This window comes from Neovison vison, chromosome 4 (assembly GCF_020171115.1).
Source record: "Neovison vison isolate M4711 chromosome 4, ASM_NN_V1, whole genome shotgun sequence".
NCBI classification, from domain to species: Eukaryota; Metazoa; Chordata; class Mammalia; order Carnivora; family Mustelidae; genus Neogale; species Neogale vison.
In genome coordinates, this window is record NC_058094.1 from 178,084,687 (window position 1) to 178,112,364 (window position 27,678).

Genomic DNA, 27,678 nt, shown 5'->3' on the forward strand with positions numbered 1-27,678 from the left:
ACCTCCCTCAGCAGACAGACAAGGTCATCTTTATCACTGAAAGAGCATTTCTGCATCCAAACCAAAAATACACAGGGAAAACTCTAAGTTTGTACCATAGCTACATTTTGGCCAAATTAACTCCAAACCCAAGAGCATGACTCTACACACAACAAGAAATGACTTTAAGCAACTTGCTACTCCTAGACAGACTGTCCTCTTTCCAGATAAAAGATGTTCCAGAAAGTCTAAAATAAATCCTTTCAGAAGGACAATAAGGGACACCTGAGCCATGTCCCCCCAAACCCCTAAGGTACCAGGAAAAGACAAGTGGATTTCCTGTAGGAGAATAATGGACTGGTGGGCCAGGAATTAGCCTTAGAATAGCCAATTCTATATTTTGTTAGAATAGCCAATTCTATATTTTTCTTCTTACAAGAAAATACAATTCAGAAACAGGACAGAAAATATGACAACCCACACTCTCCCGTGTCGATAATTCTTACCATGACTTCTGGGTTACTATTTCCATTCAGGTCGTTCTGCGTAAATCCTTCAAATTCTTCCGTCTCCGAGTCAGTGTCCTCTATAAAAATTCTTCTTAGTTCTTCTGAGAAGTATTTGGAATGGAAACGTACATCTTGCTAAATTAAAAAACACAAATGTCATAAAGAAAGAAGAAGAGAGGTGACCAGGGGGCTAAGCAGAAGTGAAGAGTTGTTTAATGGGGAGTTTCTGTTCGAGGGGATGAAAACGTTCTGGGTCACGGGGACAGCTGTGTAACCCCGTGCATGTCCTTGATTCCACCGAGCATCTCCCTGGCAAGAACCTCAGCACTCGCCCACACTTAAAAAATGGTGAAATGGGAAATTTTATGCTATGTATATTCTACCGCAATAACCGAACACACACCCATAGACACACACATCTTTCTATAGATTAGAGAAACAGAACTGAACAATTTTAAACAACTACACCATTTCAAAGAATCAGCATGGCCATGGGCTCGGCCAGCAGCTTCTGTGGCTGGTGAGTGGCAATGGACTTCAGCTCCTCCTGCCGGGGCTGGCCATCAGGAAGATGTGCTCTCACACAGAACCGAACTCACAGGGGAAGGAGCCACGGGGCGCAGCCCTAGCTGCCTGCCATAGGCCGACTCTCTCTCCTAGCAGCTGTCCAGAGCCGGCTCCCCCAAGTCAGTGAGCACAGCTTCCAGAGACAAGTTTTTGTGCAGGAAAGGGCCAGAGCCCTTCACACCCTTCCATGCCCCCTGCTGAGAAAGCCGCCTCTGCACCCTGACTGCCCAGGGCAAGGGAGGATGGGAACGTCAACCCTCCCAGCCCCCAGGAGAGCCTGTCCGACAGGTAGCAAGTGAGCAGAAAGAAAGATGCTCTAGGATGCTTAAAAAAGAAAGACATTTTCAAATGACTTTTTCTGTCTTTTGAACCAGTAAAAGGCAAGGAACCGGGCTCTCTAAATGGCTCTCTTGACAGAAAGGAGGGAAGAGACAGACCTGCACTGTGGAAAGGAGACCCCCAGACCGGCCTCCTCCAAGCTGGCAACCCAGGCTGGAGTCAGTGTCCCCAGCTGCCTCTGACGTCTCTTCCTCCCACACCCGATATAGCAATGACCCCTCCTCGCACCACATTTGGTTGGAGAATCTGTATCTCCCCCACTGCCTCTCCCTGACTTTAATTATATACTTCCTCAAGCTCACATCATCTCTGGAGAAAAATAGATATAATAGATGAGTGGGAAAATTTACAGGGGGATAGAGAAAGAAATGTCTGTATCTAGCATTTTTTTAAGCTTAAATGTCTCCTATGAATTATTATGGGTAATTGGAATGAGTGTGCTTAGAGCTAAATTACTTTGTTTCTTTGTTGATAGCTGTGGTGCAGCTGCTTGGGGAAAAAAAAAAATACAAACACAAAAGGGAAGTTTCTTTAAAGTGAAATTCAAATGATGTTTAAGAAAGACCAAAGTCAACCCTGCTGCATGCTGTGTGCAAGTCCGTGCAGCTTCTCTTGGCTGGTTAACATGCATCATGCGCGTATGGGGTCAGGGAGGAGAAGCCACAGAGCCGGGCTGATTCTTAAGGAGGACTGGGACACGGCTGGCTGCCACCAGGAACCTACTACGTGCCAGGGCAGGAAACATCCAGCTCACAGAGCCCGGAGCTGGCCTCTCTGCAGGCAGCTCTAGGGCAATGGGGTCTCTGTGTCCATTCTGTCATACACCCACTGTCCCTGCCTCGGGCCCAGAGAGAACAAGTCACATCGCAGAGCAGCAAGCCCCAGCCTTCCGTCCTCCGGCTCGCTTCACTCGCTGAGCTGGCCTCACAGGGAAGTGGTCAGTCTGGGAGAAACTGGTATCCTTGGTGACCAGATCAAACCCAGAAAGAACTCAGACACAGTCCTAAACCAAGGCCCCTGCTCTTCTCCTCCTCATTCCACAAGCTGTGAAAACTGTTCTGGGGACACCTGAGTGGCACAGTCAGTTAACCGACTGCCTCTCATCTCGGTCTTAATCTCAGGGTTGTGAGTTCAAGCCCCGCTCTGGGCTCCACGCTATGCATGGAGCCAACTTAAAAGACAAAACAAACAAAAAACAAAAAAATGTTTCTTAATGTGTGTATAAAGCAAAATAGCCACTCCATGGTCTCACTGCAGTCTTGGTTACAACGCTCACAGCTCTCTGCTCTTCAGAATTTGTGACCCTTTCAAGTCAGTAGCAGGCAGTATGCTCTGGCCCAGGTCCCCTGCATCCATCTCCCATGATCAAGAACGTAAAGCAAGTAATAGATGAGAAGAGCTGCTGACAGAGCAGTTACACTTTTAACTTTAAAACTCCTGGGACAGGAAGAAACCGACTGGAAAATGATGGTGAGCTGAGCCTGTTAGACCGGCATCCCACCTCAATTCCACCCCGAGGGGGCTCATTCACCAATGGGCACTGAACGCAGGGAACATGAGGAAAGGGACAGCATGCAGAAGCTGTGCAACCCAGGAAAGCTGGGAGGCATCGGTCACGTATGGGGTGCCTCCCCCCGAGGAGGTTAACGGCTGAGTGGGGGCAGTGGGACAGAGGTGAGCATCAGTGTGATAAAGGAGACACGAGCAATATGGCACAGAAAGAGGAGAAAAGAGAAAAAGAATGAAAAAAAGAAAACAGGAAGAAAAAGAAAAAAAAAAAGGAAGAAAATCTAGTAAAACTTCAAGCAGCAGCAGCAGCATTTGAACTGCATCAGACTCTAGAAAAATGAGAAGACACATAAGCAGAATGAACAGCATAGCCCAGTGCCTACGGCAGGGGGACTGGTGTATGCGGAGGGTGCCCGTGCGGCTTCGGGTCCCCTGCAGCAAAGGGGAGCAGTGAGAGGGACGAGGCTGCCGAGTCATGCTCCCGGATCTCCTACGTCCCGACCTGGACACTTCTCAGACATGGGAGCCTAGACACGTCACCTCACTGCCCTGAGCTTTAGTTTCATTTCCTGTGAAACAGGGGTGACGACAACACCTCCACTGTCCCCGGGAGGCGCGTGCGTTCAGAGCGAGCTGTATGAAAGCACAAGGTCATGGGCCATCTCAGGCACACTGGAGCCCCCATCCACGGTCCCCCACCCCCAGCAGGGGGAGCAGGAAAGGCAGGTCTGACTGCACAGAAGGAACAGTGCCCAGAGCAGCAAAAGCAGCTGCTTTGGCTTTTCTGTTTTAAATTTCCATATTTGAATCTAGTTGACCCCGAGTGTTAGTTTCCAGTGTACAACACAGTGTTCCACCTTCTTTGTACCTTCTGCTGTGCTCACTAGTGTAGCTCCCATCTGTCACCAAACACCTCTGTTACAGTATCATTGACTAGAGTCCCTGTGTTGTGCCTTTGTGCCTTTTCCGCCTCATGACTTATTCGCTATGTCACTGGAGGCCTGTACCTCCCACTCCCCTTTCCCATCTTGTCCATCTCCCTACCCCCCTCCCTACTGGCAACCAACAGTTTGTTCTCTGAATTTATAGGTCTTATTCTGCTTTTTATTTTTGAGATTCCACAAGAGTGAAATCATATGGTATTTGTCCTCCTCAGTGTGACTTAGTTCACATAGCATAATACCCTCTCTAGACCCATCCACGTGGCCGCAAATGGCAAAAACCTCATCCTTTTTATGGCTGTATAATATTCCATTGTACATATACTCAGCATCTTCCTTATCCATGCTTCCACTGACAGACGCTTAGGTTGCTCCCCTATCTAATCATCAGGAAAATGCTAATCAAAACCACACTGAGATATCACCCCATGCTTGTCAGAATGGTTAAAATCAAAGAGACAAGAAGTAAGTGTTGAGGACGAGGAGAAAAAGGATTTACTCATGCAGCACTGACGGGAATGTCAATTGGTGTAGCCACTATGGAAAACAGTACGGAGATTCCTCAAAAAATTAAAAACAGAGCTACCCTATGATCCAGTAATTTCACTACTGGGTATACACCTTCCCCTCCCCAAAAAAACCCCCAAAACACTACTTTAACAGCCCTGTGTTTATTGCAGCATTATTTACATTATTTATAAGAGCCAAGGTAGGGACACTGCGTTGTTTCATGATGTCTTCATGCCCATCCTGCGCTGCTCAGAATGGCCCTCGCGGTGGACCCCAGGGCGCCACTCTCCCTCACTGCCTCGCCATGCTCGAACAGCTTCTCAATAAGGCAAGGAGCATGACCAGAGCTCAGTTTCGACACGGAGGTAAGGGTTAGGAGGACCAGGGGAACAGAGGAAGGGAGGGAGGGGAAGGGACGGAGATGAGCAACATGGCAGAAGGGTCATAGGTGCCTGCAAGGGAGTTGGCAGATGGGAGAGGTGGGGGAGGGGTCACGGATACCAAAGACGGAGATAAAAATGAGGAAGACAAACGGACAATCAGGGAAGGAAAACGGTGAGTTTTCCTGATCAAGACTGGTCCGACTGGCAGTCAGACTATCTCCCCATGTGTGGGGCCTGAGAGGGAAGTCAAGCCATCAAGAACGTGCAGGTAATGGCTGAAAGCAGGCCGGTCCCCAGATCACTAAGAGAAAAAGGTCTGAAGACACAATCTTGAACCACATCCACAAATGGGGACGGGAGACAAAAGAGAGGACGGTGAAGTATGAAACACGTAAGAAAGAGGAAGAGACCAAGCAGAGAAGCAGCAGGTGGCGAGTGGGTCAAATGAGACAGCACGTCGAGTGCGGAGGACAGAGACGGGGGAGGCCCCTGAACACGGGCAAGACCAGCTCCCACAGAGGCCAGAACACACACAGGCAGCCCGGCCAGCAAGCCGGCACCTCCCTGTACAATCAATTGCTTCTCCTCCTGCACCTGCCCAGTCAAAGCCAGGTGGGCTTAATTTACAGTCTTTTAAGAGAAGCCGAGGTCAAGGGAGAATGAAGAATTTTGACAGCCACAATGACAGCGAAGAAAAGGCCACCAAAGGCTGGTGATTCTGACTGGCCATGCTCCCGCTGAGGCACAAGAGAAACCTTCAGGAAACTAACTCTCAGAGAAATGTCTCTTGTGTTTGCCAGAGAGCCAGGTAATCCAAGAGTAACGCCCTCCCTGGCAATTCCAAGAGTGAGGTGCCAAGAGAATCACGCTCCAGGAGCTTAGGGACTGGCTCAGGGTAACTCCGAGGTCCCGCTCTGGACTGTGGTATGGACTAGTGTTGTGCAGGCCCAGCCTCTCCTGTCGGCCGGCCCGGAACTCTAGGAGTATAGCCTCCACACAGGCTGCAACCCTGAGGTTGCAAAGAAAATGCATCTGATCATGTGAGGCCCCCTTTAAAAAAAAAAAAAAAAAAATATATATATATATATATATATATACATATATATATATATATATATATATGTGTGTGTATGCGTGTGTGTGTGTGTGTGTGTACATATATATATATGTCCTGCACAGAAAAAGCTGGAACAGTAAAATGATCTAGGTACTCTCCCTGGTTCTTGAAACATGAAGGCAAAACACGTAAAACAAATGCTCGACAGTTAACCACGATCACCAATCTCAGACCAAATTCAAATAAAAGAGTATGGGAACCGAGATCCAGGCTTCCCTCGGACCAGGCCTTCCATGAAAGGAACCATCCGTACCTGTTTCCCTGACTCCAGTGAGTCGAAACTGTCACAGCTCTCCTCTGATGAGAGGGTTTCCATGGGAACATCATCTCGGAAACCAACAAACTCTTCATCATCACTGGGGGCGTTAAAGATGTCAGCCACTTCTTTAGGGACCTGTTTCGGATTCAAAAAAGAAGAAGGATCAAACCAGAGGCTGTTATCATCACTTAAATTTTCTAGATAGCAGGAGGAATTAGCATCTCCTAGCTCTATCCATCTGCCCAGTAACCCCGGAGCAGAATGTGTTTCAGCAGATTCCTCATGGCAACAAAAGAAGGTGGGGTAGGGAAGGACAAGAGTGTTTTCAAACCCCAGAGACGTATCCCATCCTACAATGCCAAGGCCAGACCTAACACAAGCCATGTGTCACCTCTTCACAAAAAATAAACAGTCATCGGGTTTTGAGAAACCAACAATCTATTTTTCTCCTACAGTGGATGTCTTTAAATCATCACCTATGTCAACGTAAGATATTACTAAGCTTTTTTTTTTTTTTTTTTCATTTCTACCTGTAGCTCTTTAATTTTTCTGCTCTTCATCATCTGCTGATTCGGACATGGAAATCCATACAGTGAAATAAGTACCTTTTTGCTCCTTGTCTATATTCTCAATCAGTAGTTTCAGAATTCCAAGAGAATATAAACGCTATTATAGGCAAATATTCCAAGAATGTTGTCAGCACACATCATCTAACAACTGTGTATCTGTTCAGAGTTCATTTTCATATGCTGTCTACCCACTTGTTCCCAACTCCTTATTTTGAAAAAGTTCGAACCCAGAGTAAGGTGAAGCAATGGTACACACATCTCTATGTTCTTCACAGGAGTCCCCATATGTCACCACGTTTGTTTTCTTTCAACAAACATTAAGTGGAACCATAGGCATTTGCTAGTATTTCACAGTTTGTGACCTAGAGAAACAGCCAGTTAGTATGAGCCAACTTAATCCACGTATATTTATTTTTTTTAATGTTTTATTTATTTGAGAGAGAGAATGAATGCACACAAGCAAGGGGAAAGGGCAAACAGGAGAGCGAGAAGCCAACTCCCCATGGAGCAGGGAGCCCCATGTGGGGCTCGATCCCAGAACCCTGAGATTATAACCTGAGCTGAAGGCAGCCGCTTAACCAATTGAGCCACCCAGGAACAACCTGTGTATATTTGAAGTGTAGACATCATACTAATTCACCCTAAAATACTTAAGCACCCTTCTCCTGAGAATAAAAACATTCCCTTACAGAGCCACAAAACTATAATCATACCTAAAAGAATTAACATTAATTCAATAATATCATTTACTATAAGTTTATATTTAAATGTCTGCAACCATCCCCAAGATGTGAAGATCATGCACTGTATTTTTTATGACAGTATTTTTTGTTGCTTTTCATGACATGACATCATTTGAATAGCCCAAAATATCATAGCCTTGAATAGCCTTATCAAATATCATACATTCTGAGCTTATCTGATTGATTCCAGATACATTTAAGTAAAATATTTCTGGCAATAATTCTATACAAATGACATGTGGTTCTCAATGCAATGCATAAAGAGACACAAAATATTAGATTATCTCCTATTAATTAGTGTTAACGTAATTATGTAATTTTCAAATCAAACCCTACGATAGGCAGGACAGTACAAGGAACACACACATGGACCCCGAAGCAGTTCTGTGCCCATGGCTAATCTTCCCCCATCTGTAGCCCTACCCAACGGCCCTCCTTCCAAATTATTTTGAAGCAAATGAAGATACAGTATCATTTCACCCTGTATCACCAGCAAATACACAGTCTGTGTTCACAGTTCTGTTAACTTATATTTTTTAACTCATTTGTATCATGATCTAAATAAGCTCTGTACACCGGTCACCGGTCAATAGCTCTATAAAGTCTTTTCTCCTGTGTCCCTTTTTTTTCCCTTTGGCAACTTATTTTTGAAGAAACTGGGTCACCTGTGGAGTTTGCAAAAGCTTGGAAGTTTGTGTTTGGGGTTTGTGTCTGTCTGTTGCAGCTGCAAGATGGTATTTAATAAACTCCTATGTCCCCACAGATTTCCTAGGATTTGGTAGTTGAAGTTACAGGCTCAGTCAGATTCAAGTTCTTTCTGACAAAATGATGACTACTTCATAGGTAATACCACATTCTTCACTTAGAGAGCACATAATGGGGTGCCTGGGTGGCTCAGTGGGTTAGGCCTCTGCCTTCCGCTCAGGTCATGATCTCAGGGCCCTGAGATCAAGCCCTAGAATCAGGCTCTCTGCTCAGCGAGGAGCCTGCTTCCCTCCCTCCCTCTGGGTACTTGTGATCTCTGTCAAGTAAATAAACAAAATCTTCAAAAAAAAAAAAAAAAAAAAGGAAAAAAGAAAAAAAGAAAGCACATAATGTCTGGCTATCTCTAGTTTTTAGTGGGGATGCTCTCTGATCAACACGTTAAGGTGGGATGTGCCCTATTTCTCCTTAGCAAAAATACCTTTTCCTCTGTATTTAGCATGAAGTAAGTGGGGTGATGTTTGACATCCTGTGACTACCCTTCCCCCTGATAACAATTCACTCAGTGGTTTCAGCATCCATTGACAGCTCTCACCTGAATCAATTACTACACATGAGAGGTTCCAAAATGGTCATTTTCACATTCTATTCATTCTTCATGTATTAGTTGGCATTCTTCTATAATACAATACACACTCTCTCTCTTGCTATCCCCCTCCCTCTGCTTCTCTTGCTCCCATGTATTTCATGGTATTTTTTTTTAATTCAATGTGCTATATAATCCATTACTGTCACCATTCTTTCTGATGCTTAAATTATCCTAAATTTGGCCAATGGGAGCTCCTTCAAGCCAATTACTATGTCCTTTTGACATAACCCTAACAGTCTTTGCGTAACTCTTTGCTTTCTGGCACAAGTATATCAAGCTAGCCTTATACTTCACCTGCCCCAGACCCTGGATCAGCCATTTTCCCAAAATGCACAGGCATTGAGAAATTAGAGGTGAGAACTTGGTACACTCCTTGCTGGTTAAGTATCATTGCTTCTAAGCTCTGACTGAACAGGGTAAAGATACTTTGTATGTCTTAAGTCACACACTCACAGTAACACCTTGAATTCAAATCCAAAATCAGGATTCTTCCTCACTCCCTCAATCCCAGATTATTTCCCTTTTCCCACAATGAAAGCTCCAACTCTCAGTATTTTGCATATACTTACCCCACTTACCCATTTGCTTTACCTATAAGACACACAAAACAGTTTCAAACTTTACCATCAACACCACTACCAACAATAGCCATCAATGAAAATCAAGTTTAAGATTCTTTCATGGTTTTTTATTTTTTTTAAAAGATTTTATTTATTTACTTGACAGAGCAGACAGAGAGAGAGGGGGAAGCAGGCTCCCTGCTGAGCAGAGAGCCCGATGCAGGGCTGTATCCCAGGACCCTGATATCATGACCTGAGCTGAAGGCAGAGGCTTTAACCAACTGAGCCACCCAGGTGCCCCTCTTTCATAGTTCTTATCAAATTCAACACCCAAAGAACAAATAATCCAATCAAGAAATGGGCAGAGGGGCGCCTGGGTGGCTCAGTGGGTTAGGCCGCTGCCTTCGGCTCAGGTCATGATCTTGGGGTCCTGGGATTGAGCACCACATCGGGCTCTCTGCTCAGTGGGGAGCCTGCTTCTCTCTCTCTCTCTCTCTCTCTGCCTACTTGTGATCTCTACCTGTCAAATAAATAAATAAATAAAATCTTTAAAAAAAAAAAAAAAAAGAAATGGGCAGAAGACACCAACAGACATTTCAGCAAAGAAGACATCCAAGTGGCCAAGAGACACATGAAAAAGTGCTCCACATCACTCAGCATCAGGGAAAAACAAATCAAAACCACAATGAAATACCACTTCACACCAGTCAGAATGACTAAAATTAACCCATCAGGAAACAACAGATGTTGGCGAGCATGCGGAGAAAGGGGAACCCTCCTACACTGTTGGTGGGAATGCAAGCTGGTGCAGCTACTCTGGAAAACAGTATGGAGGTTCCTCAAAAAGTTGAAAATAGAGCTACCCTATGACCCAGCAATTGCACTACTGGGTATTTACTCTATAGATACGAACGTAGTGATCCGAAGGGGCACGTGCACCCAAATGTTTATAGAAGCCATGCCCACAATAGCCAAACTATGGAAAGAACCTAGGTGTCCGTAAGAGACTCTTAATCTCACAAAACAAACAGGGTTGCTGGGGTGTGGGGGGTTGGGATAGGGTGGCTGAGTTATGGACACTGGGTAGGGTATGTGCTATGATGAGTGCTGTGAATTGTGTAACCCTGATGATTCACAGATCTGTACCCCTGGGGCAAATAATATAATTAAAAAACAAACAGTGGCAGAAAGCACCAAAACACATGAATGCACATTTTTCCTTGTACATTCACACACATAAAGGCACAAAAGACGTCTGTGCCCAACTGTTAACAGAAATCACTTCCACAAAACGAATTAAAGAGGACTCAGTGGGGGTGTGGGGGGGTTCTTTTGTAGTTCTTTCTATCCTTGGGATCTAGTCCCATTATTTCCTAGATCTTTGCCCTGAGATAACCTGGCAATCACTTTCTCGGGGATGTAAAGGTACTCTATCTATACTTCCCATTTCATCATGTGAATATTAATGAGGTGTCCTCAAGGGCTGAGATTTTAATATAATAATTTTTACTGCTACGAGACCTTTTTTTTTTTTTTTTTAAGAGAGAGGAAGATGAGGGGCAGGGGAAGAGGGAGAGAGAGAAACATAAGCAGGCTCAGTCTCACGACCCTGAGATCATGACTGAGCCAAAATGAAGAGCTGGATGCTGAACTGACTGAGCCACCCAGATGCCTCGACTGCAGTAAGACATTTTTATGTGAAAGTGCCACCTAGAATTATTACAAGAATAATTCTGTCCTCGTGGAATCCTTGGGGGTCCCTAGACCACACCGTGTTGCACTAGCACACAGAGAGGTACATTCGGAAGTTACTTCAAGTCCTTGAATTTTTTTCTGTGTATTGAATTAATTTTACAGTTAGGTTCATTGAAGAAATCACTATTCTCTAATCTTATTTTTGTCATAATTTTAATCTTCTTGTTGAAAAAAATGATGAGGAGGTCAATGGCTTAATTGAAGGAAGTTTCACATTCAGTATGCAGAGAACACAAATCCAGAAGTTGAATATGCCAAATTTAATGGTGTCAGAGGATTAACACACATGCTTTCCCACCATCTAATGAAGTCACCTCTTGGGAAAAAAGGTCAGACACAGAAGTAGAGTTCCAGTAACAGTAAGGAAAAACAAACAAAACAAAACAAAACAAAACCCTGCCCCATTTATGCTGAGAAGCTCCTAATGAAGTCTTAAATGGTTTAAACTTCTCATAAGGAAGTCAATTTACAGTATTTCACATCTCTTATCTTTTCAAAGATACTTTCTAGTTGTTTCATCATGAAACCAACACACCAAAATAATATTCGTAACAAGAGAAACCTAGATAGTCCTTGTCTAAGGGTGTGTTCCAGTGTACTTGATCGGGCTGGAGTCCCATCCCCGCCGTGGCAGCAAGATACATGGGCCCAGAACGGTTTCTGTCATCTTCTTCTCGACTTAACCACCATTCTATGAATCAGAAAGCTCCGCTGGCCCAGAAGCTTGCTTTAACCTAAAACGGTTAAAGGAGGATGAGCACACCCTGTCATGATTTAATGAAGCACCTGGAAGGACGGAGAGTTTGGCACCATGAAGAAACCGTGTCCAGTGGCAAATACCTCAGCCTGGGTACAGCTGCAGCAGGCCTGTCCTCACCCCCTCACCCCACCCCCAACAAGTCATCCAGGACTTCTGCAGCTGCTCCGGAGTCTGCGCCACAGGTACCAAGGCCGGCTGGGGGCGGGGGGGGGGGGGGCAGTCAGCTATGATTACCAATGAGGAACAAAAGCAAGGAACACACTCTGGAAAAAAACAAAAACGAGTATGCATTCTCGGGGCACACAGGGCTCTGTTTCTTGCTGTCTAACTTCCTTCACGAGGCATTAAGAGAAGAGTTTCAGGCACAAGCCCCAAGATTCAGAAAAATCTCCGTAAGATATTCAAGGGTCTTCAATGCAAGACACTGTTCAACAGAGCTGACAAATCAAGATTTCCACACAACGCATCTGCTAAAAGATTCATGGGGGCATCCTCCTAATACATGAGCAGTTCAGAACATGACAATACATTACTCCCCAGGAGTTGACATTTCCCTGTGCAGATCACTGGGGATCCACTGGGAAACTCCCTTCTGAAAGTGCAGACTGTTTAAGGAGTCATAATTTTTTCAAGTACACACATTTATTCTATTTCCTTCACATACACTTGCTACATCTGTCCACTCTATCCTTGTCCACTCACCAAGAGTCAAGGAGGGACCAGGAGCCAAATCTCCTCCAAAGACACAGGAACGAGGATGGAGTCCCCAGCATCTAACACGGGGCCTGGCCTAAAGCAGGTTCTCAATAACCCAGACTGAAGGTATCGACATGCATCTGCCCTTGTCATCCGTTTCCTAGGGAAGGTGTGCAGGGGGAAGAGGGGCACGTTACACCATCCCTGTACGGGAGGGATGGCCCATATCAGAACATTCATGAACAAAGCAGTCCCCAAAAGCTCCTCCTTCGCAAAGGACCACAGATCACTTGCAGGCCCTAAACACGACCTCAGAGCTCATCTTGGGAGCAGAGATGGAAGGTCAGCAGTTCTGAGGGCTAAACAGGAAGATGGAAAGGTAGCAGCTCAGGGTAAGCCACCACGGGCCGGGGCGCACTGGTGATCTCAAGACACAGGTCCAGAAGTGGCGGCCAATCTCCAGGACAGTAGATCATGACATGTAGAAATGGGGGTCCCGTGGGCTCCCCCTTCAGCCCCCTCCTCCCCCCAGAAGCCAGATGTCTTGCTGAGACATCTTCCAGTCGTAGAACGTCCGCTTCATCCCCGCTGGACCTCACACTCATCCAGCGACAGTGCACAGCAGCAGTCCTGGGGCCATGCAGAACCCAGAGGACATTTTAAATGCCAGATTTCAAATATGACCAACAGTCTATCTGCTCGTGTCTGGTACGAACAGCAGTAGACACTGGAGTGCTAAAAAAACTAAGTAAAAAGAAAAACTTCACATTAAAAGGAGCGCGGCCACCCTGTTGTTCTCTACAACAAGGCAGCTGAGTGGTTTGGCAATGGCATAGACCCCACGGACCAAGAGAGGCAGAACCTGGTGGAGACCCTGATGGACAAGACCCTCACCCTGAGGCTGAGCCCAGGGACACATGTCAAAAGGAGAATGTCAAAGCCAAGACCAAGGTCAAGGAGGGCCTTCTGCCTGACCAGCAACGTCTGATTTCTGCAGGTGAACAGCTGGAAGGTGTCCACAATGTCCAGAAAGAGCCCCCCCCACACACTTGGCACTATGCCTGCAGGGTGGTGAAGGTCCGCCGCCAAGTGCTCTGCTCACCTGCACCCCTGCACAGCCAGCAGCTGTAGGAAGTGCACAACCCCAACAACTGTGCCCCAAGAAGGTCACATTAAGGCCATGCCCCAGGCTCTGCCTTTGCCCCACAGCCCTGGCACCTCAATAAAGTTTCCCTTCCACGGACTGGAACAGAAAAATCAATTCATTAATTAAAAATTGGCCCTTCTGTTGTTCACAGAAGCACTATATTCAACAGCCACAAAGGGGAAGCAACCCATGTGTCCATCCATGGAAGAATGGACGGACAAAATTCACAGACACGTATGATGAAGTATTATTCAGTCTCAGGAAGCAAATTCTAAAAATTTGCCACAACATTAAAACAAACAGATAAACAAAAGAACCGGTGTGAAACAGTCTGTTGGGGGGAGAGCCTGAGGTTCTACAGCTGTAGCAAGCTCCCCGGTGAGACGCTGACACTCGTCTGCAGAACATACACTCACAGAGAGTAGGGGTGTAGGCCCACTTTCTGCTCCCGTCCTGCGCGGTGTGACCTTTTTCCTGCTTGACACCAGCTCTTCAAGGGCTTATCTGAACCTCCTAAATGGGCACTTAACTCTCAGAGCAGACTCTCGAGCTCTCTGGCATCTTCCCCCCCCCCTCCCCCCGCCATACCAGGCCCTCAAGCACCAAGAAGAGTCTTATGTACTTAGAGGTACTTAATCAACATCTGATTAATTGATGAGCAGTGTTAACTAACTCAAAAAGAAAAGGAAGGAAATCCCGTCACACGCTATAACATGAATGAAACTTGAGGGCGTTATGCTAGTAAAGTGAGCCAGTCACAAAAAGACAAATATTTTGATTCCACTCACAGGAGAAACCTCATGCGACCAGTCCAAGTCACAAATACAGGAAGTAAAGGGGAGTCTGCCAGGGTGGGGGAGGGGAGCGGTTGTTTCATGGGTACAGGATTTCAGTTTTAGAAAATGAAAACCTTCTGGAGATTACTTGCCCAACAACAATTTAAATGTGTTTAACGCTACTTAAAAATTATTAAAAGCATAAATTTCATGTTATGTGTACCTTACCACATTTTTTTAAAATTCAGCAATAAAAGACCAACTTTGGAAGACAATCTAAAAGTGCAGAGAAAACCTTCCTTTTTTAAAAAATTTTTATTTAAATTCAAGTTAGTTAACATACGGTGTATTATTAAGTTTTAGGGGTAGAATTCAGTGCTCACAGTTATATATCTCACTCAGTGCTCATGACATCAGGGCCCTCCTTAATGCCCAATTACCCCATGCTCCCCCACCCCCTCCAGCAGCCCTTGGTTTGTTCCCTATAGTTAAGCATCTCTTATGGTTTGCCTCCCTCTCTGTTTTTGTCTTATTTTTTCTTCCCTTCCCCTGTGTTCATCTGTTTTGTTTCTTAAATTCCACATATGACTGAAATCATAGGGTATTTGTTTTCTCTGACTTACTCCATGCTTAGCAAAATACTCTCTAGTTCCACCCACAGCAATGCCAACGGTAAGATTTCATTCTTTTTGATGGTTGAGTAACAGTCCACTGTTTCTGTGTGTGTGTGTGTGTACAGAGAGAGAAAATATGTGAATACATATATATGTTGAGTAATATTCCACTGTATGTGTGTATGTGTGTGTACATATACACACACAGGCACACACACATACATCACTTCTTCCTTATCCATCCACCTGTCAATGAACATCTGGACTCTTAGCATATTTTGGCTACTGCTGCTATAAACAAGTGGGATTTATTCCTGGGCTGCCAAGGTGGTTCAACATCCACAAATCAATCAATGTGATGCACCACATTAATAAAAGAAAGCACAAGAACCGTATGATCCTCTTAATAGACCCCAAAAATGCATTTGACAAAATACAGCATCCTTTCTTGATAAAAACGCTCCACAGTGTAGGGGTAGACAGAACATACCTCAACATCATAAAGGCCATATACAAAATATCATTCTCAACAGGGGGAAAAACAGAGCTTTTCCCCTAAGGTCAGGAACATGGCAGGGATGTCCACTATCACCACTGCTGTTCAACACAGTTCTACAAGTCCTAGCCTCAGCAATCACACAATAAAAAGAAATAAAAGGCATCCAAATTGGCAAAAAAGAAGTCAAACTTTCACTCTTCACAGATGACATGACATGACTCTTTGTGGAAAACCCAAAAGACTCCACCCCAAAATTGTTAGAACTCACACAGGAATTCAGCAAAGTGGCAGGCTAAGAAGTCAATGCGCAGTTTGAAGTGGCGGGGGGTGGGAGGTTGGGGTACCAGGTGGTGGGTATTATAGAGAGCACGGCTTGCATGGAGCACTGGGTGTGGTGAAAAAATAATGAATACTGTTTTTCTGAAAATAAATAAATTGGAAAAAAAAAAAGAAGAAGTCAATGCACAGAAATTTCCTGCATTTGTACACACTAACAAAGAAAATCTTCCCTCCTTAAATGAATGCAATCTTTTCTCAAACTCCAGAGCACCTCTAGACCTCCATCCACTTCTACCTGAGGGGCATGTGGTTTAAAAACCCAACACTTCACTCTAAGGCAGGTTCAAAATCATCCCCCCCGCCCCCGTAAGTCCAGGCTTCAGCCTTCATGCCTGGCAGCACCACACGCTGAACCCCAGAACCTGGGCTCCGAAGCCCAGAAATTAACTGCAAGTCTGGGAGACAGAGCTGTCTGCACAACCTTACTTGGTTTAAAATCCAGCTCTGTTCTCTCCCAACTAAGCTCCACTAATAAAAATCAATCCTGCCCAACTGCTGCTTGCTTTGTAGTTATTCGGTGCCCTTCTAGCATTTCTTGAGGAACACTAAGCCATGCTCTGGAGCTCTCTTTAACGACCTCAGCCTAACCTTAATTGAAATTCAATTAAAAAAAAAACAACAACAACTAATAAGCCATAAAAAGCCTCAAACCAGGGTGCCTGGGTGGCTCAGTGGGTTAAGCCACTGCCTTCAGCTCAGGTCATGATCTCAGGGTCCTAGGATCGAGTCCCACATCAGGCTCTCTGCTCAGCAGGGAGCCTGCTTCCTCCTCTCTCTCTCTGCCTACTTGTAATCTCTCTCTGTCAAATAAATTAAAAAAAAAAAAAAAAAAAAGCCTCAAACCGCCAGCTGCTTTTCAATCAAGTATACACTCTTGAAAACAAATGAGCTTATCGTTAATCTAAAACTTTGTATTTTTAAAATTAATTATATTTTTTTAATCAAGGCTTTTCTGTATCTCAATGATCTACAAATGTATTCTTTCTAGACTGAGAAATACCACCTCCCAGCTGGAAGGCACATATTTATCAGTTACTAGTTTTTGAAGGAAAGCTACAGATTCTTCTTAAAGGCCGATTCCAGAGCTGATTTTGATAAAGCTTCAGGAAATGTTTCTTATTCCAGCAACACTGTGTATGTTTCACCTGGAAACAAGTTTCATTTGTAGCCCTAAGGAACTGCACAAAAGAAATCTGTGCACACTACTGCATTTTCCTTAGTAAGCGTTTTGAAAGCAATTTTGATAGCAAGGAAAGCAGAATTTGCAGGGTGTACTATCTTGCATCTGCAAAAGAACCTTTTACACACAGGAAAGCATTCCTTCAACCCTCCACAAACACCGCTGTTTTGCATAATTTTCTATCACAAACACTGTCATTTCTTTAAATCGCTTACGGTTAAACTGGTAGATCCACAGGACACACCCATACCTTACACTATTTACAAAAACTAACTCAGAAGAGAGCAGACCTAAATATAAAACCTAAAACTCTAAAACTTCTAGGAGAAAATCTTTGTGACCTTAGGTTCACGACACCAGAAGCAGAATACAGATTTTAAAAATTTATAAATTAGACAATCAAAATTTAAAAATTCTGCCTTTCAAAAAACACTTCAAATAGAATGACAAGAAAAAACAACAGACTGGGAGAAAACACCCACAAACCATACACCTGATAAAGAACCTATACCCAAAATATATAAAGAACCTCAAAACTTCTTAAGAGAAGAACACAGTTTAAACACCGGCAAAAGACGCAGGCAGACAATTTGCCAAAGACCTAGGACTAGCAGATAAGCACATGAACAGAGGTCTGACATCCACAGCCCTTAGGGAAATGCAAATTTTAAACTACAATGAGACGCAATTATCTACCTATCAGAATGGCTTAAGAAAACAGGACAATACCAAGTGCTGCCTGGCAAAGATCTGGAGCAACTGACACTCTCCTAAACGGTTGGTGGAAACGCAAAATGGTAGGCCCACACTAGAAAACAATTTGGGAGCTTCTCATTAGGTTAAACATACTCTTACCACATGATCCAGGTTGAAATGAAAACTTAGGTTCACTAAAAAACACTATCATTAGCAATTTTATTCCCAAACCCAGAAACGATCCAAATCAGCTAGGGAATGCATAAACAAAACATGGTTCATCCACATCACTGACTTCTGCCAGCAATAAAAAAAAAGACTAAATTACTGACAGACACACTTACATGGATACATCGCAAATGCACGAGGCCTAGTGAAAAAAGGCTACATGTTATCTGATTCCATTTTCGGGACACGTCGGAAAAGGCAAAACTAGAGAGACAGAACACATGTCAATGGTTGCCTGACACTAGAGGTCAGAGGGAATTTTGGAGCAGTGATAAAATCAACTGTGATAGTGATTACACAAAAAGCTCATAGGACTGAACACTAAAAAGGATGACTTCTACCGTATGTAAATTAAGCCTTAGTCAAAAAGAAAATGACGTAGAAACAGTGGAACATACAGAGTGCCTAGAAATGGATCCTAGTACATACCATGAAAATCTGATAGGACAAACACCACAAATCTATGGGAGAGAGATGTCAGTAAGTCAATAAAGGATGCCGGCAAAACTGCCTATTTGAGGTGAATTCAAGAGTCCATTTTTCTTCTCACCTGATACTATCTATGAATCAGAAGAGAATCAGAAGATGAAAGAGTTCAAAGGTAAACAATCCACAGGACAGATTATAATTGATGTGAATATACAGCTGGTCCCGGCATGAGGAAGACTTTAAGCTCCCACATAAAGGAGATCAGAATGGAAAACAGTAGTATCACGGACCGCTTACCAGTTCTAAACACCGTAAAAGAAGACAAATTTGGGGGGGGGGGAACCTTGGGAAAAAAGATCTGCCACAAATAGGCAAATTACTGGTACTGAAAAGCTCTTGCAAAATGAAGTATTCCAAGTCACACAGATAAAATAGGTAAAACAAAGAAAAGTCACTAAAAAGGGAACCCAGAAAAGGCTTAAAACGTATTTTAAGTCTTCAGTCTGCCTAAGTAATGAAAGCCAGATAAGCTAAGACAAGGTTGCTTCTCCGCTAGCAGCTTAGCTGTCCATTATGGGGACAGTCAGCAATGGTGGCACGTGACAAGACAAGCACCCTGATACAGAACTGGGGAGCAGACAAGTGGGTCTGAAGTCTCAAAACACCAATGTGGTCATGTACATCTAAAGCAGGGGAGTTACTTTTTTAGAAGTATATGCAGTGAGACTTGAAAACCTCCAGAAAATATGGTTCAACTCAGAGTGATGGAGCATATGTGCTTTTATTTATAGCTAAGAGGATCCAGGGTCCAGGAGGACCAGAGTACGACGAGATCTCCTCCATCAGCTGGAGCACCTCCTCTCAAAAGGGAGCAAACCTGAGCCTACTTACTCAAGGGCATGCAGCTTGTTCATACCCCTACAAATGACATTCAGGCAAATGCTATTTTTCAATAAAATAACTACCCACTAATTAGCATTTGTGTTTAAATTCAATCAAAAAGCTTAAACTTTTTGGCCAAGAAGCATGAGCAACAAAAAACTGATTAAACCGCACCTCATCAAAACTGAAAACATCTCTTTATCAAAGGACATTATCAAGAAAGTGAAAGGCAACCTATAGAATGGGAGAAAAGAGCTGCAGGACACCTAAGTGATAAGGACCCAACACTCCGAATATATGAAGATCCCCTATGATGCAACAACAGACACCATCCAATCAAAAAATTCATGAAGAACTTGACACATATTTCTCCCCCCACCAAAAACTATATATACAAATGAACAGCAATACAAGAAAAAATGTTCAACATCATCAGTCATTAGGGAAGTACAAACCAAAAATACAAAATACCACTTCACATCCTCTAGAGTCCAAAAATCATAGAAAAGAAGTGTTGGAGAAGATGTAGAGAAGCCAGAACACTCATACATAGGTAGTGGGAATGTAATGGTTCAGCCACGATGGGAAACATTTTGATGATTCTTCAACAAGTCAAACACAGAATTCCTATCTGACCCAGCACTTTCATTCTTAGGTAACTAAAAGAACTGCAAAAACAGGTATTTCAGATACATGTACATGCATGTTAACAGCACGACTACTTATAACAGCCAAAAGGTCCATCACGAATGAGTGGATAAGAAACTGTAGTATATACAATATACAGCGGGTTGTTATTCAGCTATTAAAAGGATGAAGTACTGATTCATGCTATGATATAGCTCAACCTGCAAAACATTATACTAATAAGCAAGCAGAGCCAGACCCAAAAGTCCCATGAATTGTTCACTTTAAAATGATTAATTTGGGGAGACTGGGTGGCTCAGTCGGTTGAGCACCTGTCTTTGGCTCAGGTCATGATCCTGGGGTCCTGAGCTCAAGCCCCACATCAGGCTCCCTGCTAATGGGGAGCCTGCTTCTCCCTCTGCCACTTCCACTGCTTGTACTCTCTCTCACTCCCTGTCAAATAAATAATCTTTTTAAAAAATAAATAAGGGGTACCTGGGTGGCTCAGTGGGTTAGGCCACTGCCTTCGGCTCAGGTCATGATCCCAGAGTCCTGCATCGGGCTCTCTGCTCAGCAGAAAGCCTGCTTCTCTCCCTCTCCCTCTCTCTCTGCCTGCCTGCCTACTTGTGATCTCTGTCAAATGAATAGATAAAATCTTTTAAAATAAATAAATAAATAATAAATAAAAGGGTTAATTTTATGTTACATGAATTTCACCTAAATTTTTCTTAAAAAACACCTAAACTCATTATAACAATTAAAAAACTTACTATCCTACTATTCAAATTGGCCTATAATTATGTAAAAGTAGGCAAGTAACTTACTAAACACTGCAAATCGTAGGCAGAATGCAGCTCCTTACGACACTCACCACAATATTGTACCCAATCGGGGACTGCCTGAAGGGACTGGTCCCTTTCTCACCTAACTCAGTCTCCTGCCAGGAAAAGCTCCAGCCATTGCTCATGAAAGCTGCAGGTGACTATGGACCTGCAGGTGACTACAGACCTGAGATGAAGAGTTTATGCATGGAGAAGTACAGCAAACCACCCAAAACCCCAAGGAGAAGCTTGGGTAACACTCTGTGGGAAACTGAGGCATTCCAAAGCAGCTGTGTCCCATCAGGGAATTAGGCAACCCTCATACCAGCCCCGGCCAGGCCAGACACATGCTCAGCAAAAATCTGACAAGACTTTAAGCTTCCAGGCTCAGGGCATGCCCAGCTAATCAATGAATGACTTCCCTGGCACAGAGCCAGTCTGTGAAGACTAGAAAAGGTGGCTGTTTCCTCCAACACCCACTCTTCCACAGAAGATCAAAGACATACAAAGAAATAGAAAAAACTGGCCCACTCAAAGGAACAAAACAAATTGACAGAGAACGTGCGTGAAGTAGCACAGGCTGTGGATTTACTAGACAGAGGACAACTGCCTTCAATATGCTCAGAGAACAAAAGGAAAACACAATAAAACTAAAGTAAATTGGGAAAAGGATACACAGTTAATCCTTAACACCACGGGTTGGGGGGCACTGACCACCCCTCCATATAGCTGAAAACCCAATGTAACTTTTGACTCCCCAAAACTTAACTAATTAGCTTACTGTTGACTAGAAGCCTTACCAATAACACAAACAGTCCATTAACAGTTTGATAAGTTGTATGTTTTATACGTTGTATTCTTACAACAAAGCAAGCTAGGAAAAGGAAAATATTAAGAAAATTGTAAAGACACTACATGTATAGTACTGGACTATAAGAAAAAATGCATGTATGCTGGACCCACGCAGTTCCAATCTGTGTTATTCAGGGTAGACTGTATAAGCAAAATGATGTCAACAAGGAGAAATTATAAAAAGGAACAAGAATTCTAGAAGTGAAAAAATACAACAGCCAATTTGAAAATATCATGAGACAAGTTCAAAATCAAACTGAGGAGGCAGAACAAAGAATCAGAGAGGCTATTTGACAAAATAACGACCAAAACCTTCCCAAGTTTGACGGAAGACTTGAAGCTCAATAAACCCCAAGCAGTATAAACCCAAGAGACCCACACTGAGACTTATTTAAATCAAACCCATGAAAGACAAAGAGAATACTGAAAGCAGCCCCCCCAAAAGCAACTCATCACACATAAGAACTCCTCTAAAGGAATATCAGCTGATTGCTCAGAAGAAACCTTGGAGGCCAGAAAGCAGTGGAACGATATATTTAAAGCGCTGAAAGAAAAAATTGTCAACCGAGAACTCTACCTGGCAAAACTGTCCTTAGACATCACCAGATAAAAAGCTGAGAGTTCATTAGCACCAGACCTGCCGAACAAGAAATCCTAAAGGGAGTTCTTCAAGAGGAAATGAAAGGTCACTAGAGAGTAACTCAAAGCCATATGAAATATAAAGTTTTGAAGTAAAATACAAATACTGGTAGTAATATAAATTCACTTTTTTGTTTTCTCCAATTAAAAAATGCACCTATGATTTCACATTTTGTACTGCACAATGCATAAAGATAGAATTGCTGACATTGATAACAAGAGGAGGGGAGGAGCTGTCTACCAGCAGAGTCTTTGTATGCCACCGACAAACCGGTATCATTCAAATCAGGTTATTTCAATCACAGAGTATTCTATGTAATCCCCATACTAACCACAGAGGGAAAAAAAATCTATAGATTACACAGAAAAGAAAATGAGGGTATCAAAACATGCCATTAATCAACAGAACACCAAGGTAGGCAGTAATGGAGGAAATAAGGATCAAAAATGCTAAGAAGAATACAGAGAACAAAACTAAACAAAAATGTCAGAAGTCCTTCCCTACCAGTAACCACTTTAAATGCAAATGGATTAGACTCTGCAATTAAAAGACACAGATTGGCAGTAAGAATTTAAAAAAAAAAAAAAGGGACCCAACTATACCCTGTTTACAGAAAACTCACTTCATACCTAAAAAAGACAGTGAGGCTGAAAAGTGAAAGGACAGAAAAGATATGCAAATGTAAACAGTAATCCAAAGAGAGATGTAATGACTATAGTGATATCAGAGTAGACATGTCAAAAAAAAAAAATTACAAGGGCACTGCATATGGATAAAAGGATCAATTCACCAAGAAGCCATAACAATTAAAAATATGCATGCACAAAACTTCAGAGCTCCAAAACATATGAAACAAGTGCTGCCAGAAATGAAAGAAATAGTTCTACAATAATAGTTGAAGACTTCAATATCCCACTTTCAATAATGGAAAGAATAAGACAGAAGATCAACAAGGAAACAGGAACTGAGCAATACTATAAACCAATTTGAACTAACAGACATAACACTCCAACCAACACTGTAGGATACATTTCCTTTAAGGTTGCATGAAAATCTCCCCAGGACAGAACTTATGTAGGCCACAAAATAAGTCAGAATAAATTTAAAACAGTTAAGGGGCGCATGGGTGGCTCAGTGGGTTAAAGCCTCTGCCTTCGGCTCAGGTCATGATCCCAGGGTCCTGGATTGAGCCCCACATGGGGCTCTCAGCTCAGCAGGGAGCTGGCTTCCCTTCCTCTCTCTCTCTGCCTGCCTCTCTGCCTACTTGTGATATCTCTCTCTCTCTCTCTCTCTCTCTCTCTGTCAAATAAATAAATAAATAAATCTTTTTAAAAAAATTTTAAACAGTTAAAATTATACAAACTATCTTTTCTGATCAGAATGAAATGCAACTAGAAATCAGTAACAGAAGAAGACTAGCAAATTCAAAAATACGTGAAAATGAAACACCACTGTCAAATAACCAAGGGGTTGCTCCAAAGGAGAAATCATCACGAGAGAAATTAGAAAATACTTCCAAACAAGTGAAAATGAGAACAAAATGTACCAAAACTTACACTATGCAGAGGAAAGCAATGCTAAAAGGGACATTTAAAGCTGTATACACTTGCATTAAAAAAGATCTTGAACCAACAAGCTAATTTTACACCATAAAAGGAAATGGGAAAAGTATAGCAAACTAAACCCAAAGATAACAGAAGGCGGAAATTAAAAAGATCACAGTAGATATAAATAGAGAACAGAAAACCAACAGAGAAATATCAACAAAACCAAAAGTTGGTTCCCTCAAAATATCAATATTGACCAACTGTTAGCTAGACCAACTATGAAAAAGAGGTACAAACTACTGAAATAAAAAGGAGTCATCACTACCAATTTTACAGAAATAAAAAGGATAATCAATCAAAGAGTGCTATGAGCATTTGAATGCCAACAAATTAGGGTTAGCTAGAGGAAATGGAGAGACTCCTAGAAACACATAACCTTCCAAGACTGCATGAATAGAAAACCTGAATAGATGTCTCACTAAGGACACCCAGATGGCTTCACTAGTGAATTCTATTTAACTTTTAAAGAAGAATTAACATCAACCCTTCTCAAACTCTTTCAACAAATGAAGAGAGCACTTTACCTCATCCCACGTGGCCAGTAGGCTCCCGTGATGCTGAAGACAGATAAAGACAAGGAAAGCACAGAGCAATATCCCTTTTAATTATCAACCAAAAAATCCTCAACAAAATGCTAGCAAGCCAAATTCAGTAGCATAGTAAAAGGGTTACACAAGATGTCTGAGTGAGATTTCATTTTGGTACGGAAGATGGTTCAACATAGAAAACAAAACACGTGATCATCTCCACAGATGCAGCAAAAGCATGTGACAAACTTCAACACCTTTTCATGATCAAACCAAACCAAACCAAAAAACAATCAACAAAGAATGGAAGGAAACTTCAACATAATAAAGGTCACATATGAAAAACAGGTAACCCCATACTCCACAAAGATTAAAAGCTTTCGCTTAAGATCAGCAACAGTACATGGATCCCACTTTCACTACTTCTATTCAACACAGTATTTGATGATCTAGCCAGAACTACTACACAAGAAATAAAAGGCAGCCAAATTGGAAAGGAAGCAGTAAAATTATGTTTGCAAGTGATATGTTCATATACATAGGAAAGCCTAAAGATTCCACAGAACCTGTGAGCAGTAATTAGCCAAGTCAATAATGTTGCAAGGTACAAAATCAACACAGAAAAATCAGTTGCATTTCTACACGCTAACAGCGAACAATTTGCTAAGGAAATTAAGAAAACAATTCCATTTACCATAGCATCAAAAAGCATAAAACACTTAGAAATTAACTGAGGCAATAAGCAGAAAAACTACACTGAAAACTACAAAACATCACTGAGAGAAATTCAAGAGGGGCGCCAGAGTGGCTCAGTGGGTTAAAGCCTCAGCCTTCCGCTCAGGTCATGATCTCAGGGTCCTGGGATTAAGCCTTGCATGGGGCTCTCTGCTCAGTGGGGAGCCTGCTTCCTCCTCTCTCTCTGCACGCCTCTCTGCCTACTTGTGATTTCTGTCAAATAAATAAATAAAATCTTTTAAAAAAAAATCAAGATGACAGAAAGAGATGAAAAACACCACATATTCATGGATCAGAACACCGGATATCGTGAACACGACAATACTACCCCCCAAGCTATCTACAGGCCAGTGCAATTCTATCAAAAGCCCAGCAACATCTTTTTTGCAGAAAGAGAAAGGCCCTTCCTAAAACTTGTGTGGAATCTAAAGGACTCAGAATAACCCCCCCAAAAAATAAACAAACAAATATCTGTAAAAAGAAGAACCAGGGGCGCCCAGCAAGCTCTGTCAGTGGAGCACGCAACCCTTGACCTCAGGGGTTGTGAGTTCAAGCCCGATGTTGGTTGTAGATATTATTTAAAAATAAAATCTTTCAAAGATAAATAAACAAACAAATAAATAAATAAAAAGAACCATGATGGAAGGCTCACACTTACTAATTTCAATGCTTATTACAAAGCTACAGTAATCCAAACAGAGAAGTCCTAGTATAAGGTCAGCCATATAGGGGCACTTGGGTGGCTCAGTCAGTTCAGCATCTGCCTTTGGCTCAGATCATGATCCCAGGGTCCTGGGATGGAGCCCCATGTTGGGCTCCCTGCTCAGCAGGGAGCTTGCTTCTCCTTCTCCCTCTCCCCCATGCTCTCCCTCTCTCCTTCATTCTCTCTCTTAAATAAATAAAATCTTAAAAAAAAAAAAGACATACAGACTAGTGCAACAGAATGACGAGCTTGAAGACCAACCTTCACACACATGTGGGTCAAATAATTTTTGACCAAATGCCAAGACTATTCAAGGGGGGAAAGGACGGCCTTTTCAAGAAATGATGCCGGGAAAACTGGATATCCACACTGAAAAGAATGAAGCTGGATCCTTAACACAAACACCTCCCAAAAAAAACCCCAAAATGTAACCAAGACCTAAAACTAGAAGCTAAAACTACTAACTCTTAGAAGAAAACATAAAGGAAAAGTTCATGACATTAGACTTGGTAATGATTTCTTTTATAGGATATCAAAGGCACAGGCAACAATAGAAAAAGACAGATAAATTGGACTTCAGCAAAAATCAGGACCAGTTAAGACATCAAAGCACACGATCAAGAGACTGACAAAGTATCTGCATATCATACATCTGATAAAGATTTAATACCCAGAATAGAGAACTCTTAGAGCTCAACACCAACAGCAGAACCCAATTTAAAAGAGCCAAAGACTTAAAGACATTTCTCCAAGAATAAAAGGATGGCCAGTAACTGTGTGGAAAGATGTTCAAACTAATGAGGAAAATGCAAATCAAAACCACAATGAGATACCACTCCAGAACCACGGGGGGAGAAGGGGAGGACTATTATTTTTTAAAAAACCACCACCACCACCACCAAAAAACCAAATTACGTGGTGGTGAATATGTGGAGGAACTGGAGGCTCTGGGCAGTGTTGGTGGGGAGGTGAAACAAGGCAGCTGCTATGGCAAAAAATATGGTAGCGCCTCAAAAACACACACACAGAATTACCACATAATTCAGTAATTCCACGTTACATATATGGCCAAAAACACTATAATCCAAGATTCAAATAGTTATTTTATACCAATGTTCACAGTAGCATTACTCACCATACCCAAAAGGTGGAAACAGCCCAACGGGCATGGATGGACGAATGGATAAAGAAAATGTGGTATATACATGCAACGCATCATTATTCAGCCTTAGAAAGGAAGGAAATTCTGATCTAGATAAACATGGATGAACCATGAAAACATTAGCTGAGTGAAATAAGACCCGACAGGATTACTAGTCCATGATTCCACTTCTGTGTGGTGCCTAGCACCAAATTCAGAGAGACAGGAAAGGAGAATGGGGGTGGTGACCACTGATAGTGGGGTGACAGGGAGGGTGGGAAGGGGGAGTCAGTGATTAATGGGTACAGAGTTTCCGTTCAGGATCATGAAGAAGTTCTGGAGAAGGTCAGAGGTGATGGCCACACAACAATGTGACTACACCTAATGCCAGTAGATTTTATGCTATGCATATTTTACCACAATAAAAGAAAAGGCAAAACAAATGAACAGTGCTATTTAAAAAAGAGATCATGTAAATGCGGAGAACCTTACAGACAGGTATGTGCAGAGGGCTTAGAAGAGCTATCCAGGTGAGTCACAGAAGAAACTGGAGGTTTGGCAGAGGTTCTAGGAGGAAAGTGAGCCAAACCGCTTGGGATACGCTGGGTGGTTTCCTTTTCCAGAAAGGTCAGCAGACAGGAAATATGAAGCCAGTGTCAAGAGTTCACTGGTCCCTAACAGACTGATT

General features: G+C 42.8%; 1 protein-coding gene across 3 annotated transcripts in view; it reads right to left on the reverse strand.

Moving 5' to 3' along the window:
* The window catches only part of CDCA7L (cell division cycle associated 7 like), a 45,732-nt gene that overhangs the window by 9,378 nt on the left and 8,676 nt on the right, over nt 1–27,678 (reverse strand). For all 3 annotated transcript variants that reach the window (XM_044246191.1, XM_044246190.1, XM_044246192.1), the window contains exons 2-3: nt 6,108–6,248; nt 486–623 (exon numbers count right to left, since the gene is read on the reverse strand). In XM_044246191.1, coding sequence (XP_044102126.1) covers nt 486–623; nt 6,108–6,248 — 279 coding nt within the window. The remainder of the gene's footprint in view (nt 1–485; nt 624–6,107; nt 6,249–27,678) is intronic.